This window comes from Cavia porcellus, unplaced genomic scaffold (assembly GCF_034190915.1).
Source record: "Cavia porcellus strain 051 isolate PalLab524CR breed Dunkin Hartley unplaced genomic scaffold, mCavPor4.1 scaffold_17, whole genome shotgun sequence".
NCBI lineage: Eukaryota > Metazoa > Chordata > Mammalia > Rodentia > Caviidae > Cavia > Cavia porcellus.
The window spans coordinates 27909671-27926212 of record NW_026947500.1 but is presented as its reverse complement, the minus strand read 5'-3'; the positions used below and the strand labels follow the sequence as shown (position 1 = coordinate 27926212).

Below are 16542 nucleotides of genomic sequence, written 5' to 3'. Positions count from 1 at the left end.
CACGCAGAAGAGCCGTCAGGGCTCAGCTGGCCCCTTGGGAAGCACAGACCCGGGAGAAGTCCCTTAGGCCCAGCCGTGGGCTCCAGGAAGCAGCATCAGGTCCCTCTTCTCTCCAGACTTAAAAGCTGTGCAACCTATGTTCCAAAGGAATCCTTAGCTGAAGTGGGAGAAGGAGGGTTTCCCTGGGTGGGGCGGGGCGGGGCCCTCTCAGTCAGAACCCCTCACCTCAACCAGCCTCAACCTCCAAAAACTCTAGACTTCTAGAAAAGTTTGAAAACTACCATCTTTTGGGGGATACTGTCTGAGTGTCTGGGTGCCTGTGGGGTTCTGCTCAGCTCTGCTTGTTCTGTACCTGCACCCCACCTCCTGCAGCCTGTGCCTAAGACAGCACACCCCAATTCCAGGATCACTCTTCTGGAATCCAGCTGGATCTCCGTGGTCCAGGACATGTACGCTTTCATTTCTGGCCGGCCCAATATAAGAATAGGATCTCAGATATGTAAGGCAAGCTTGCAGTTAGCAGCCAGGAAAAGAAAGATTTCTCAAAACTAGCAAGGGATCATGAGAAATTAATCCAGCAGCTGCTAGATGAGACAAAGAAAAATAACTTAAGATTAACTGAACAAGTAGGAGATACCACATATGACATTTAAAAAATGTTCATAGACATCATGACAAAACTTTCCTGGTAGAGAAAAAGAATTTGACATATACATGAGCGAGGCATATGAGCTCCAATTAGCAATGACCAAAAAAGCCAAGCATATCATAGTCAAGATTCCAGAAATTCAACACAAAAATAGAACCCTAAAGGCTATTACAAAAAACAAACAAATCACCTATAAAGAAAGCCCATCAGAATCACAGCTGACTTCTCAGCACACACTCTCAAGTCAAGGAGAGTTCGGAGTGAAATATTTCAAGTTCTAAAGGAAAACAACTTTCAACCCAGATTGATGTACCCTGTAAAACTATCTTTCAAAATTGATGGAGAAATCAGGTATCTTCCATGAGGAAGAACATCTAAGGATATTTATCACCACCAAACCAGTGCTCCAAAATGTTCTGAAAGACATTTTAGCAAGAGATAATGAGGACTCCAGCTCCATGAACCCCAACAGAAGGAACCTACCAGAGAGGGCAAACAATTAGAGGGAGGGGAAAAAAGGAGGAGCCAGCAACAGGAAAACAACATGACGAGGATAAGTCAATACGTATCAGTTATAACCATCAATGTTAATGGGTCTCAACTCACCAATCAAAAGACACAGACTGGCAGAATGGAGCAAGAAGCAAGATCCAACAATCTGCTGCATACAAGAAACACATTTAATTCATGTTTTTTTTAAAATCAGTACCAGGGATTGAACTCATGACCACACACTTTCAAGGCAGGTGCTTATGCCACTGAGCTAAATCCCCAGCCCCTACACATTTAATTAAAAAAGAAATTCATAGGCTGAAAGTCCAAGGATGGAAAGCAATTCTCCATGCCACAGGAACCCAGAAAAAAACAGGGGTAGCTATTCTATTTACAGACAAAGTGAATTTCAAGCCAATACTGATTAAGAGAGATAAAGAAGGTCACTACCTCCTTGTAAAGGGAAGAATCCAAGAAGAAGAGATAACAATCATAAATATATTTCAACAAATACCAGTGTACCCAATTATATAAGACAATTATTAATGGCCTGAAAAATCAAATAAGCCCTAATATAATTGTATTTATTGGGAGACCTCCAAACTCCACTGTCACAAAAAGATCAACTAGATGAAGCAATCAATAATGAAGTATTAAATCTTGAATAAAAGGACTTAGTAAATGTCTATAACGTTCCACTTCACAATGTCAGAATACACTTTCTTCTCAGCTGCACACAGGACGTTGTCCAAAAGACCACATACTGGATCATTTCTGGCTGGCCCAACCAGGGAGAGTGTGAGAGGACAAGCTGGTCCTGGACTCACCACTTAGGGCCCGGCCCACACAGACAACCACCTGCTGTGTGCCCCTGAGCAAATGCTCAGCCTCTCTGGGCCTCGGTCTGGGCATTCTTTCATGTTGTAGGCATTTACTGAGGAGCTGCTGGGCCCCATCTCAGAGGTGGAGATTCAGTGGGGACCCCTCACCCTCAGTCTTGTTTCTGCTCAGCACTGAACCTTTAATGCTCAGATAGGACAGTGCTGGAGACACAGGCTGTGCAGGTGCTGAGCTAGGTAGAAGTTACACAGCCTGCTCTCAGATGGCAACAGGCAGGTTCCCTCCACCTGTTCTTCCCTCTTTCCTTCTATGCCCTGGGCCAGCTACACTGGAATGCTGGGAAATATGTTTGGATTACCTGGCAAACTCCTACGTGTCTCTCAAAGTCCACTGTGTTCAGACACAATCTCCCACCACCTGTACTGACCTTTCCCGGAAATCATACTTTTCTTTCACTCTGTGTCTGGTTTTCTTAACCAGCCCGCTGGCTTTCCCAAGGCAGAATACAATGTCCTTTCTGCGGGTGGGTGTTGGATGTGGCAATACTGGTTCTTAGTGCAGGAATGAACAGCAGCCTGCAGCGATCCTAGTTCTCAACTCTTTGAACACCTCTGAGGCCACTCCCTGGCTGGGCTTGGTTCTGATCCTCCTGTCGGCACCTTTGGGAGTTGGCCCAGGGAGGGTGTGGCCGGAAAGCTCAGTACCCGGTGTAAGAGTTTGGGGTCCGGGTCTGGGGAGCAGAGTGTGGGACCCACCGCCTCTGTCTGCGTCGGGGCCAAAGCCACGAGACCCTTAAACACGAGGTCTCAGCCCTGTGTCCTCGCCACCAGCCAGCTGAGCCCATCTCTCATTTTACAAATGGCGATGTTCAAAGCCCTCGGGAATGTTGTAGAAAAATGACACCTGTAATTCTCTACCCCCTTTTCTTAGTGTTGCATCTAAAATTCGGTGTCAGTTAACCATGTAATGCTTGAGTGTGTTCTTGGCATGGAAAGTGTGAAAGTGCCAAGGTGCTGTGTCACCCGCCTGCATGGCTGTGGCCCTCTGGGGCCAAGTCCTGGGGCCGTGCACCCGATGAGGCGGCAATCTCAGTCCCTTCCTTTGACACGGTCCCCTCCTGGAGGCCACCAGCGGAGAGGGGTAGCGAGGCTTTCCCAGCCTTTCCTATAAACGAGGTGACCACATATACATATAAACGGGTCCTCAACTTCACCATGGCTCCTTTAAGGCTTTATGTGAGTGTGGCGCTAGGGATTAACCCAGGGTCTTCACACTGAGTCACTGTCCCCCCCCCCCACCTCGCCCTTTAGGTTTTGTTTTGAGCTGGAGTCTTGTTAACTAGCTCAATTGCCCATACGAGGCTCAAACTCGAAATCCTCCTGCCTCAGCTTCTCAGGGTGCTTGAATTATAGCCATGCATCACCAAGCCTGGTTCACATAGGGATTTTTCACTTTCTGACAGTGTGAAGGTTGTACATATTCAGTAGCAACTCTGCTCGGCTTCCTGAATTCAGTCTTCCTCCCGGCTTGCACTATGTAGCCTGAACTCCTGCTCTTGATACTGGCTGGTGGCAGCCATGACAGCACTCGGTGCTGCTGGGCTGGGATGCGCTGGAGGCCAGGACTCCACGCATTTCCAGCTGAGTATCTTCTCTACGTATGTGAGTTTATCATGGGTTTGTGGACCATTCCAGCAGAAGCAGGGGCGCCAGTGGGGGAATCCTAAGGCGGAAACGGGGTTGGCGGGGTTTTGTGTCTCCACCTGACTTCACGTGGGCAGAGCTGGCTCCAGCTTGTTGTGTGGGGCCCAGGTAGGTGCTGTCCCCACCTGAGGCAGCGTGGCACGCTGTCTCACTTTCAGCCTCCGGCTGCCCGCTGTGCCCTGGTGGCCTCTTCCCGGTTCCCTGGGCAGGGCTAAGAGCTGAGGAAGCCAGTGCAATGGATGGAGGGAGGACGGGAGAGGCGGAGCGGAGCCAGGAGGCAGGGCGGAGTCTGCCCCCTCTGGGGCGCAGGCCTGTGGTGCTGTGAGTCTTTCCTGGGTTTCAGACTGCACGGTGGTCTTCAGGTATTGCCGCTCCCAGCTGCCCTCAGAGAAGGCTCCATGGCTGGATAACCCTCCTGCCCTGGCCACTGGACACCACCCCTGCCTGCCTCGTCCTCTTGTCCATGCGCTGCCCTTGACATCCTAGAACAGCCCGACCGAGGCCACTGCGACCCTCACCACCCTGCTGTGGCTGCCACCAAACCCCCGTTTCCCTGACCCTCCTCTCCCCTGGTTTTCCACTCCTGCTCCCATAACTGGTCTGTGTATGTCTGTTGCCTCTGCTTGGAGGCTCCTGGATGGCTGAGATTAGGCCACCCGCTCCGAGTCCCTAGCCCCGTGGGACATGGGCAGTGAATGGCCTGGTCCAGGTTCTGCATGGAGGGTCCCAAACAACTCCCTGCAATCCCTGGCCTCTGGTCAGTGGAGCAGCTGCAGAGTGTCCCCGGTTCCCTGACCCATGACCCAGCTTAGTTGCTGAGAGACCCCAATCCCTGGCAATGGCAACTGGTTCTGGGACAGGCATGTGACCCAGCTTAGACTGGCGAGGCTCCGTCTGGGGCTGTTGTTGACCACGGGGAAACAGAAGGCCTCCCAGTGGAGGCTGCAGAGCAGACAGGGTATACGGCAAGGGCTGGGGAAGGTCCCATCTGCACGCTGGAAAATGACGCTGACACCGAGGAAAGCGAAGTCCAGAGGCTGTGGCCTCCGGGCAACCTGACAGTGCACAGTAGCTCCCGACTTCCCCTTTGCAGGAAGCAGCAGGCCACCCCTACCCTGCCGCCTCGAGGGGTTTATCAAAAGTGAGCCTAGGCTGTTTGGAGACTGGCCTCTTGAAAGAATCCTGGCTCAAATGTTGGTTTCCCAGGAACCCAGCAAACAAGGTGCTTTGGGGAAAGAAGGGAGTAGGTACCTGCAGATCTGCACCTCGTAACCCAGATCCAGGGGGTCGTTGGGGGCTGTGCCGTTCTGGAAGTCGCTGACGTTGAAGGAGGAGAGTGTGTGGTTGACGAAGCCGTGCATGGTGCCGTTCTGGCTGTACATGTAGAGGTACACCAGGCGCGGGATGAAGTCAGACGTGAAGGAGATGACGAAGGCCTGGGGGAGAGTGAGTGGAGGGTGGGGTGGGGGACCTGTCACCCCTCAGGGCTCCCCATCAGGGCAGAGAATGCGGTTGCCTCCCACTGTGTGGTCCAGGCAGGCCACCTAAGCTCTCTGTGCCACCCTTTCAGTAATCCCACCATGAAAGGTCTTCACCTCCCAGCTCAATGGCAGAGACAGGAAGGGAGGGCGGGAAACGGCAGAGCTCGCCCAGCTCACACTACCACAGCTCAATCTGGAGGGAGCAGGTGACCGGCAGGGGACAGGGCAGAGTCCTAGGACTCCAGATCTCCTCCTACGCTGAGCATTACTCCTGCATCTTGTGGGGAGTTCAGGACCCGTTGCTGGGTAGCAGCGTCAAGGGTCATGGGCAGTGGCAGGCCTTTGAAGCACATGCAGGGGCAGCTGGACAGGACAGAACCCTGAGGGGAGGACACCCTGAGCACAGTGGAGATGGGGACCCTGAGAGAGAAGCCTCAAGGGACTGCCACTGTGACCAAGGGCCGTGACCCTGGGGGAGGTAGGAGGATACAGGTTCTCAGTGCAGCTGGGGTGGTACTGATGGCTTCCCCCTTCTCCCTTTCCCAAGCTCCTTTAAAGAGCAGGCTTGCACTCCATATAAAGGTGACCCTCTCACCCCCCAAAAAGGAGCAGAGAGATTGAAAGGCCCCCAGTGAAGAACCCCTTTCTTGCTCGTTCTTTCTCCCTGCCTGTGTTCTTCCTCCTTCTCAGGACTCAGCTGAGGGGCTGGGCTGGACAGGGGTTACTGACGGCTTGCAGAAGGTTGTGGGGGAACTGGTGTCCCCTATTGCGTTCCTCAAGTTCAACACACCTGGAAGCAGGCTGGGCTGTGTTGGGATTGCAGGCGGGAGGCAGAGCCCAGCTGCACTTTCAAGTCCCCCCTACCGCCCCCATCATCCAGCCAGGACTTCTGTCCATGTGGCCTGGCTCCCCAAGATGTCACTTACGTTGATAATGACAGCAAGCTTCCCAACGCCTCTGAGGATGTTGTACCAGATCCCTGGGGGAGAAGAGCAGGTTAAAGACCCCTCTTGGACAGGTGCTCAGCCACGTGGCTTCAGGGAGCACCCAGAGGTCCAGCGTTGCAGGTAGCAGGTCTGTCCTTCAGGGCAGGACACAGTGGCAGTGGTGCATTGCCTGGTGAGGCCAGTGCCCACGGCTTTGGAGTTTGTTAGCTGTCCATGAGCACACAAGGCTTCTGAGAGACGCACTTAGAAACAGCTGGTCCCTAAGGGCTTTTAACACCTCCCACAAATCTGCTTATTATGCCAACTGGCCTGGTGGGACCTGTTTTCTAGAAATGCAAAGATGTTCTAGGTGTGGTGACACAAGGCTGTAATCCCGTACTGAGGCAAAAGGAGGATCATGAGTCAGTCCAGCCTAAGCAAGTTAGTGAGACCTTGTCTCAAGGAAAAAAAAGAGCTAGGGAGATAGCAAAAGCCCTCAGTAACACGCACACACAGGAGGAAAAAAAAGAGAAGCTCCTGGACTGGTGCCGGAATAGCTGTAGCTATGTAATAGAGGCACACTAGTGTCGGGATAAAAATCAAGGCCAGGGCTCCAGGCTGGGGAGGCCAGGAGATCGTCCTGGGAATGATGATCCCACAGCACTGTGGCATAAGCCATTTCCTTTCTGGACAGCCCATGGCTCCCATTACTCCAAGTCACAGACAGACAAAAGCATCGAAACCAGCGCAGGGGACATGCTGCTGCTCCTCCATTGTCTTGGAGACAGCATCACCAAGGCTGCAATTCCTGGCGAGTGTCCTGTGCCCTCTAAGTGCATCCTCCCAGGCTGGGCACACATCCGGGGCTCAGGCCCCGGAGCCAGGTCCGAGGTGGGTGATCCGGGGTGGTTAAGCAGCTACCAGTGTCCTTAGGGAGAAACAGGCCAGGTGGGCTTCGGAGGGCAGAAGGTGCAGGAGAGCTACTTGCACACCGCCCTCCTACCCTAGGAGGAGCAGCAGGGGGCCTGCTGGCCTTTGTTTCTGGGGTGCAAAGAGCAGGAGTTTGCCCCCTGCTCCCAAGAGACTAGGAACCACAAGCTCAGATGCCGCGGCTGAGGCCAGCACAGTATGATGTGTGAGGGCCCAGCACCGGCCAGGGCCAATTCAGTGACAAACCCGTCGTGACCCAAGACTCATTTGGGGCCTGGAAAGGAGGCATCAAGCCCCTGCCCTCGGGCCAAGGCGGCTGTAGCCTGGCCCATGTAGCCTCCTCCAGGGCACGTGGTAGGGACGGGAGGGCGGATGCTGTACGCACACAGCTGCAGGGCTGCCCCAGCTGGAGGAAGACAGATGGGAAGGGTGAGCTGGAGACAGAACTAGGAGAGCAGCACATCCTTATGGTGCCAGCACTTTTATACTTTGCTCATCAGTAGAAACACGTTTTATTTCATGCCCGGCCTTTCCCGGCCATATGTCAGTGACAAGAGGCCTTGTGTGGACTCAAGAGGTCCCAGGGCAGGCTGTGAATTGCACGTTTCTTCTGGGCTTGCTTAGTATCTGGCAAACAGGGCTGATGCTGTTTGGCAGGTGTTTAATGAGTGACTTCAAGAGCGTAAATCGTCCTTTCCAATAGGTGAAACCAGGGGAGAGGATGCTAAGCAGTGGCCAGTGGGAGCTGTTGAGGCTGTGTGGTGTTCCATTAGGCTTGCCTGCTACTAAAGATGTTGAATGTTTACAAAATCTAGATTTGTTGCTTCTGAGAGAGCCTTAGCTCTGGTCTGCAACTCTGGGATGCATCTCCATGACTGCCATCTGAGTAGCCACAAGTGGCGCCACCTACAGACCACAGTGGGCACTGCAGCTGCTTTCTGCACCTGAGGATAATTTAAACCTACCCTTTAAGAGAAGAGAAACAGTCTTCCAGAACCAGCTACCTGTGAAGTTGGGGCATAGGATATTCAGAGAGGGCTGAGGGTTTGGGGAAGTGTGGAGGCATGCATGTCACTCTGTATATGGTAGGCAAGCGTTTTGTCGCTGAGCTACACCTCAGTACTAATTCTTTTTTTTATCTTTTTGGTTAATACTTTTTTTTTTTTAGTACTGGGGAATCAAACTCACAACCTCACACTTCCCAAGCAGGTGCTTATGCTGCTGAGCTAAACCCAGTGCTGTCACTCTGGGGCGTGCTGTTTTCCCAGTGTGTGGCCTGCCAGGCCTGTTGGGCTGAGTTCCAAGTTGGAATGCTGGGGTGGGGTAAGCTGAGGTACGGGTTGAAATCTCCATATATAGGGCACCCGCAGGATGGCCCCCAAGCTCGGCACATCCTAGAGTAAGTGAGGGAGATGGGCCGGGTGACTATCACCTAACAGGTCCAGAGAGATGGTGACAGGCAATGGGAGGCACCAGGACGAAGCACGGATGGGCCAGTAAGCAGAGAGGCATGCACTGCCTCCTGGAGCCTGGTACCGAGCCTGTCCTGCAGGTTTATAAATGACTAGGTCCAGACACTGGCGTTCTGTGTGGCACCTGCACCACAGTGATAGGAGGTGCCTAAAAACGCAAAACCAGCAGAGCATGGTGGTATACATCTGTATTCCCAGCAACCTGGGAGGCTGAGGCAGGAGGATCACAAGTTTGAGCCCCGCCTGGGCACTCAGTGAGAAACTATCTCAAAATAAAAAAAAAATAATAATAAAGGCTGGAGATTTAACTCAGTGGCACAAATGTTTGCCTGGCAAGTACAAGGTTGTGAGTTTGATTCCTAGTACCAAAAAAAAAAAAAAAAAAAAAAAATGGAAGTGTAGCACAGTATGGAGACCCTCAGTTCAATTCCAAGCACCACAAAAAAGAAAAAAAGTGCAAACCAGACTCCCACCCCTCGCCTCGCTTGGAACAGAGGCAGAACTTGCACTCTGCACCCTTAAAAGCTGCCGCTGCACCTCTGAGCTAATACTTACTGATCCTACTATGCCTAAGTCAGATAGGGGGTGTTCCTCTGGACACCGCTGAGCTATTTTTACTCGAACCCACAATGGGGAGCCGCCCCACTTAGGTCTGTCTTTTTCTGGGGTTTTGTTTGCTTTTTAAAAATCATTCTGGAGGTTTCTGGTCCCCATTTCCAAGAAGACAACAAGGAATTATCTGGGAAAAACCAGGTGCTGGCGAGGGTGGCCAGGAGTGAAACGTGGCTGAAGTTTCTCCTGGCAGCTTCTGAAGACAACGGGAAATCAAAGGGAGCGAGCCGGGAACCTGGAGCTGGTTCCCGTGCACCGTGCTGGGGCCCTGCAGGGACCCACTGTACTTCCCATCCATGGCCAAGGATGACAGAGCACCTGCTCTGGGGCACAACCTCGCTAGCCAGCCAGGGCCTGTGGGTTGCAGGTGACAGGGGACCACTGGGCCCTCTGTCCCCAGGGAGGCCGGCCCCAAGGCTCCACACGGATCACAGGAGGAACACAAAAGACTGTTGAGCCAAAGGTTACCGGTAAGCAGCCTGCAAACAAGCCCGTGAAAGACTGGCCGATCACGCTCTCCACCAACCAGACAGGAACCAGGAAGCGGCAGCTGATCTGTGAGCCGTGGGAAAGCGCAGGGAGCCAGAAGCGAAACCCTGTGGACGCATGTGGCCACCCTGCTGGAGGGGACGGCAGTGCAGACGGTGGGGCTGTGGGGAGCCAGGGGTTCTCTTCACCCTGCTGGGTGTCCAAGTGTTCAGGTGCCACTGTCTGGAGACAACGGAGGCCTCTGGAGGCAGAGGTGCCAAGGCAAACACACACCTGTGTGGGCCCAGCCGGGAATCAGGCCTTTGGGAGGAACAGTGACCAGGAGGGCACACGCTTCTCTCTGCTGCCACATGGCAGCGAGCCACAGGTTGCAGGAGCTGTGGGGCGTCCTGCTGCCCCCATCGCCAAGCCTCTGTCTGCGCTGTGATAGCCGAGCCAAGATGGGGTCTTGTGTCCTCCTCGGTTCTCTCACCACCTGGACCTCAGTGTCCCCACGTGGGAAGTGGGTCTGAAGAGCCACCCAGGCTTCCTTGCAGCTTCTAGGAGGACCCCACAGGCCGAAGGTTCCAGGACAAATCCGTGTCTCTCGCTCCCAGCTGTCCAGGGCTGGCTGTCAGAGCAGGGCGTGTGGTGCCACCGAGAAGCTGGTCGGGGCCTCGCTTGGCTTCGGAGCTGGAACTGCCCATGGTCCATATCCAGCTCAGGATCTGTTTTCCACCTGGCTCTTCAGCTGCTAGTGGCTTTTTATATTTCTATGTGCAAATTTAAAGAATGGATAAAAGACCTGCAGTACAAACAGTCCTGCTAAGGCTTAAGGACCACAGAGCACTCTCAGGCCCTTTGCTGGAAGCCTGAGCTGACTGCTGATCCAGTGCTACCACAAGGCCCAGCCAAGTGGCCACCAGGGGGCACCTGGGGGTGTGACAAGAGGAGCAAGGGACCCCCTTGGCCGCAGAGGAGGTGCAGAGGGACCTGGGAGGAGCTGCTCACACAGGGCTCTCCCGTTTTTGAAATGTGTGGCCAGATCTCATTGAGTGGGCCAGCTTGGCATTTCTTTTTGCTGGGTTTCCATCATCTGTCTTGTCCAGATACGAACGGCCACATGGAAGCAAAGTGTCCAGGTGAGTGTGACACAGCAGCTGCTTCTGGGCTCCACTGAGTCCAGCTCCTGACAGGTCCTGCACTGTGATCGTGAGGTTGTAGGGTGAACTGGATGAAGTCTCTGATATTTGATGGTGTTTGACCATGAACATGGCAATTTCCGCTGTCCAGACTAAAAGACGCCATGTAAGAGAAGCCAAGTCCACACTCTCTCCGAGGTGGGTGAGGGAGACCCGGTGATCTGGTGGGCAGTGGCTAGGCCTCCAGAGGCCAAAGCAGGGGACTGGAGAGCTTCCAGCCCCAGGGATCTGCTAACAACTGCAGGAGAGAACAGGGTGCCCCTTGGGGGTGCTTCCGTGAGAATAACCCTTATATCTAGGGCTGGAAGCACCCCACAGTTTTGCAAAAGTGAGTTTGCATTTGGGGTACAAAAGTTCAGCCCAAAGAAGCCCTTTCACACTGCTGGTCAACTTCATTTCAACACAGTGACAACAACCCTAACATAATCCCAACTTCTGTTTATCCAAGGATTAGCTCGGAGGTGGCATTCTAACAAATTGTGGGCACAAGAGCAGAGCACTTTGCCGCATTGTTTTCACCTTGAAAATTGCATCTTACTTTAGGACAAGAAGGGCATTGTCCTTGCTGAGGGCCAGCTCCGGCTGAAGCGTGGTGTGGGGTCTGGAGCCTGTCCACTCCGTCTCCCATCTCTCTTACCCCTCCGGGACACCCTGTTTGCTTCAGCGCCTCTGGTGGTGACAGGGAGCTCACTACCCCAACAAGAAGTCTGCTCCCATTTTTGATATGTTTATTGTGGCCATTTTCCGCTGACCTTAAATATGCCTCCCCCATCCCCCAAGCCCCTCAGTTCCACATGGATGAGCCACACTTGCGTGACTTAGGGTGGGAAAGTCTGCGTTAAAACCGTAAGTGCATGCCTGCAATCCCTGCTACTTGGGACCCTGAGGCAGGAGGATTTCATGTTTGAGGTCAGCCTGGGAAATCTACCAAGACCCTGTCTCAAAAAAAGGGAGGTTGCCGGGGATTTAGCTCATCGGCACAACTGCCTGCCTGACAAGCATCAGGTTGTGAGTTTGATCCTTGGTACCAACAAAGAAAAGGGGGGGACCTGGGAGTGTGGCTGAGTGGTGGACTATTTGCCTAGCATGTTCGAGGCCCAGATTCTGTCTCCAGATCCACAGGAAAAAATAGCCTGAGTGAAGTTTCAACCACATAAGTGAGTCATTTAATGAGGGGATCCGTTCTCCTTTTTCTCTTTTGGGAACCTTAAGTGGTGCAGTTACACGACACAGGAAGTGTTTGCTAAGCAGCTCGTACTACTGTTCCAGGCCCACTGGCATCTGACTCCCTCCCTCCCGTGTCTCATGGTGATTCTGTCTCAGGGGGCGGGGCGGGTGAGTGGGTCTCCAGGTCTCAGATCACCCGGGAAGGGCAGAGTGAGGGCCCTCAAGGGGACACTGCCCTGACTCCACATGGCTGGTGCTGGCTTTGGCTGTGTGAGGCCCTTCCTAGCTCGGGCCCCTTCCCTCTGCTCACTCACCAATGTCCTTTGCTCGGACAGCCACTGGCCTCCGGAGTTCAGTGACAAACTTCTTGGCGTCCAGGCGGATCTCAATGATGTTGTTCAGCAGTGCGAAGAGCGGGGCCAACGGGAAGGAGGCGACAAATAAGGTGACAAAGCCAAACTGGATGACTGCAAAGAGAGTGAGGTGCTGGTCACTGCCATGCCTGGCACTGAGGAGGACGGAACACCTCCCGCCCCGGTCCTGAGCTCAGCTGAGCAGACCCCAGGTCAGTGCCCTGCCTCCAGAGGGCCACCTGCAGCTGCCAAGAGGCCCTTGCAGGACACGATGACCCCAGTGACCTGAGACCAGGAAGGGGCCAAAGGGAGACCCATGATGCTGCTCAGTCACTGTGCCTGATACGTGAATGGGGGAAGCTCTTGTGATATATAAAGTCGTCACTGATGTATCATGAAAAGGCTCCTGGGAGCTTGGAGCCCAGGCTACACCCTGGCCGTGGAAAAGCCTCAGTTCCGCCCCACTCTCCTACTTCCAGGGGCTCCTTGAGGGCTGGGAGGCCTGGCCCCATCACCACATCCTGCAGAGCCCCAGATGTCACCTCTACCAGGTCTCGGGGTGAGGGGTGGTTCCACCCTGCAGATGGCCTGGTTCCTCCTTACCCAGGCCTCAGTCCTGCTGCTGGTTTAGCCATGAGTGAGCACTGGGGCTTCTCCGGCCCCTGATGCCACAGCTGGTGTGGGCTGAGCCCTGAGGAAAGGTCAGGAGAAGGCCTCGGAAGGGGACAGGGCAGGGGAAGCCAGTGTGGAGCTATAAATCAGGACCTGATCCAAGGGTGCCCTGTGCCAGGCAGTAAACAAGGAAGCCAGCAGAATGTCACCCAGTGCCCAGTGGCTGACTGCGGACATTGTGAGCACCGGATGGGCAGGTAGGGCAGTGGCCACGGCAGCCCTGTGCTGGCACTTTCTTGGGGGGCTTCCTGCTCCCCTCATATATGCTTGGTGGGAAGCCTCTGCAGGTGCTCTGGCAGTGACCAGGAAACTAGGTAAACCAGGCTACGTGGGCTGTGCACATGCCAGGGGCTGCAGGGCACTTGCCAGGGTGGGTGTCCCCATTTCCAATGACAGTGCCACCTTGTGTGGTACTAACAGGATGAGGAAGGGTGCAGGGAAGAGGGAGAGGGTGAGGCAACTTGGGCTGGGGTGAGACACCCCTGCCTGGGCCTCTCTTCTGTCTACCCACATCTGGATGCTCTGGCGCCAGCCTCAGTCTCCCCTCAGGGAGACGATGGCAGCTGGTATGAGAGGGATAAAGCGGGTGCAGAAGCACACCCCGGATGTGGGGTCAAGCCAGGCATGAGAAAGAGGAGCCCACTCCAGGAATTGTACTTTTCCAAACCTAGGAGCACCACAGAAGACTTCCAGCCCATAGGAAAGCCCAGAGAAATGTCCAGACTCTCGGCCAATGGCAGATAGTGGTTTTGTGGGTTATCTGATCTCCTAGGCTTCTACGGCAGGCACAGGCTGACCTCAAGGGCGGGGTTAGCCCAGCACCAGGACTTGGCTGGCCAGGGCCCCACGGCTGAGTCTTAGCAGCTGCAAAAGTAGCTGCCTAGGAGCCACCCACTTGGCCACCTTTGGATCAGCCTGGATTTTCGTCCAGGAGAAAAGAGACAGGTTAAGTGTGGGGCTGCAAGTTGGAGCCCAGCCTGGGCAACTCGGTGGGTTATCAAGACCCTGTCTCAAGATAAACAGTACAAAAAGAGCTCAGTGTGAAGGTCTTGGGTTCAATCCCTGAATCAAAAGAGACAACAGAGGCAGAGAAACAGCCATGAAAACACAGCCCTTTAGAGCCTGAGTTGGTGGCCACGTGCTCCTTGTACAATTGCCTGGGGAGCCAGGGCTATGTCTCTGGAGCCACTGGGCCCACAGAGGCAGCACTGGGAGGAGCATGGGGAGGCACTCCTGGAGCAGGGAACATCCCTCAGACTCCTGCAGCCTGAGACCACACTGCTCCTCAGCACAGCGTGGACCTGCACACACGCAAGTGCTCACCCTGGGCCTGGAGGGCTTGCTTGGTGCATGTGGGCAATGCAGTCCTGGACAGTGCCTCCCCTGCAAAGGCCAGGGATGGGTTTGGGAACCAGCATTTTCGAGACCCATTGGTGGTGGCTGCTGACGCCACCAGCTCAGGACCCCTCTGCCTGAGTCTTCCTGTCTACCTTTTACACCCATTCATCAGCAAACATGTACTGAGCACCTGCTCTACCCCTGGGCCTGTTTCAGGGTGGGGGGGGGAGGTTAGACAGTACAGACAGAGCAAAGAGGGATGAAGGTACCAGCTGGCGATTGGCAGCAGTGAGCAGGGGGGAGGGCAGGCTGTTGCCTGTGGAGGGGAACGACTGCCTCCTTTGACCTCTATGATCAGGAAGACCTCTGATAAGGGACATTCTGAGCAGCACCTCAGAGGAGGGGAGAGAGTAAGCCCTGCAGGTATTTGAGGGAGAGCATTCCAGTGGAATACAGCTAGTGCAAAGGCCCAGTGGCAGACTTGAGCAGTGTGGTAGGGACCCGAAAAGAGGCCAGAGCAGGGAGGCAGATGGAGAGGAAGTGGAGCCTGGGGCTCCAGTGGCCTTTGTGGGTCGCATCTGCCTCTTCCTACCTCTGCTCCGCCCACCTGTAAGAGTCACACACCGTCAGGAGGCATTCTGTCCAGCAACACAGCTCAAGGGGACAGGCCTCATCTCTGAGCTGCTGCTGAGTCCTGCTCTGTGCTAGGGAAGCAAACCACAGGTGCTCACTGCCAGGAAGGCAAGGAGCAGTCAGGCCCTGCGGGTGGGGATGGCGCCTGGAGAGCAGCACTGCCTGCCTTGGGCCTTCAGGAGTCTGGGGCCAGTCCGAGGGGTGGTGCTCACGGACCTATGGGCAACAGTGCTGCCTTACAGGGTCTGGGGCTCCCTGCCCCCCTCTCCCGCTGGGACTCCAGCGCTGCGGCTTAGCGGGGGACATCACACAGCCCCAGGGCCCAGTTCTCCCCTGCCACCACCGCTCCCCGGGCCTCGAGGTCGAGGCCTACACTCACTCATCTCCATGTACTCGGGGGTGAGGCCGGCGAAGGGCTCCAGGTTGTAGTCTACCTCATAGCGCTGCTTCCTCTTGCCCTGCTCCTCGTGGTCCGAGGGGCTCTGGCGCCGCCGCCTCAGGCGCCGGATGAGCTTTTTCATCTTCCTGGAAGAAGCTGTGCGTCAGGAGGGGCTCTGGGGCTGCACCCCTAAGCGAGCCTGAACCCAAGGCCTTCACTCCCAGCCACACTGCCAGCTCCTTTGTAAAATTTGTAAAATCTTTGTTTTGGAGTCAGTCTTCCTAAGACTAAACTGCCCCGGCTGAGCTTGCATTTGCAGTCCTCCTGCCTCAGCCTCCCAGAGTGCTGGGTTTCAGGCGTGTGTCACCACATCTAGCTCTGAGGTGCTCGCTCTCATTGTCTGTGATAAGTCCTGCATTCACTTGTTGGCAGTAGTGACTGCTGCTCTGTGTGACACGGATATTTCTTCCCCTCTTCTGTCAGAGAGCATCACGTGTTTTTTAGGGACATGAAGAGTGGGAACATAAAGGCTACCTTAAGCTGAGGGACGGCTGGCAGGGTCTGGGGACAATACGAAGTGGGGTGTGCCAATGGGGATTCTTAGGAGTTGTGACCATGGAGAAGGGACCGGGGAGTGGCCCCTCTAGGGAGGAGGGGAGGATACAGATTTCTGAAGGGAACAAGAAGAACTCGAACACTAACCCCTCCATCCTCCAGTTCTGAGGGTGTCTGTTGTTACCCCAAGTGCTCCCCCAGCCTCCTCCCTCTTTTCGCCTACAGTGGGGTGACTTTTCCCCACCCAGTCCTCACTTTGTCACCCAGACCCGCACAAGAGCCACCACGAGCACCCAGGCCCAGCGCCCGCTGCCCCGCCTCAGCCGCTGTCGGACTCACGGGATGCCTATCTCGAACAGGTTGTTCTGGATGAGCTGCTTCCCCAGCATGATGATGCTGAGCTGGATGCAGAGCTCCATGAGGCAGCCACCGGGGGCGCACTGCAGAGAGAGCTGTGTCAGTCCCACCAGGGGGACGCCCAGGGAAAAAGAGTCCTGTCCCCAGGCAGCAGGTGTAACCACTGAGCTGGGGGTTGACTTGTGTCCTCCAAAAATACATTCCAGTCCTAACTGGAATTTGTGAAGGGGACCTTCCCGGAAGAGAGTCTTTGCAGGTATAATGAGTAGACCATGACGATGCCATCCTGAGTAGGTGACCCTAATCCTGTGAC

General features: G+C 54.7%; 1 protein-coding gene across 11 annotated transcripts in view; it reads right to left on the bottom strand.

Annotated features, from left to right (window-relative positions):
- The window catches only part of Ano1 (anoctamin 1), a 164961-nt gene that overhangs the window by 3613 nt on the left and 144806 nt on the right, over positions 1 to 16542 (bottom strand). For all 11 annotated transcript variants that reach the window (XM_063227673.1, XM_063227672.1, XM_063227670.1 and 8 more), the window contains 5 exons: positions 16212 to 16312; positions 15318 to 15463; positions 12257 to 12409; positions 6092 to 6144; positions 4936 to 5120 (listed from right to left, as the gene is read on the bottom strand). In XM_063227673.1, coding sequence (XP_063083743.1) covers positions 4936 to 5120; positions 6092 to 6144; positions 12257 to 12409; positions 15318 to 15463; positions 16212 to 16312 — 638 coding nt within the window. The remainder of the gene's footprint in view (positions 1 to 4935; positions 5121 to 6091; positions 6145 to 12256; positions 12410 to 15317; positions 15464 to 16211; positions 16313 to 16542) is intronic.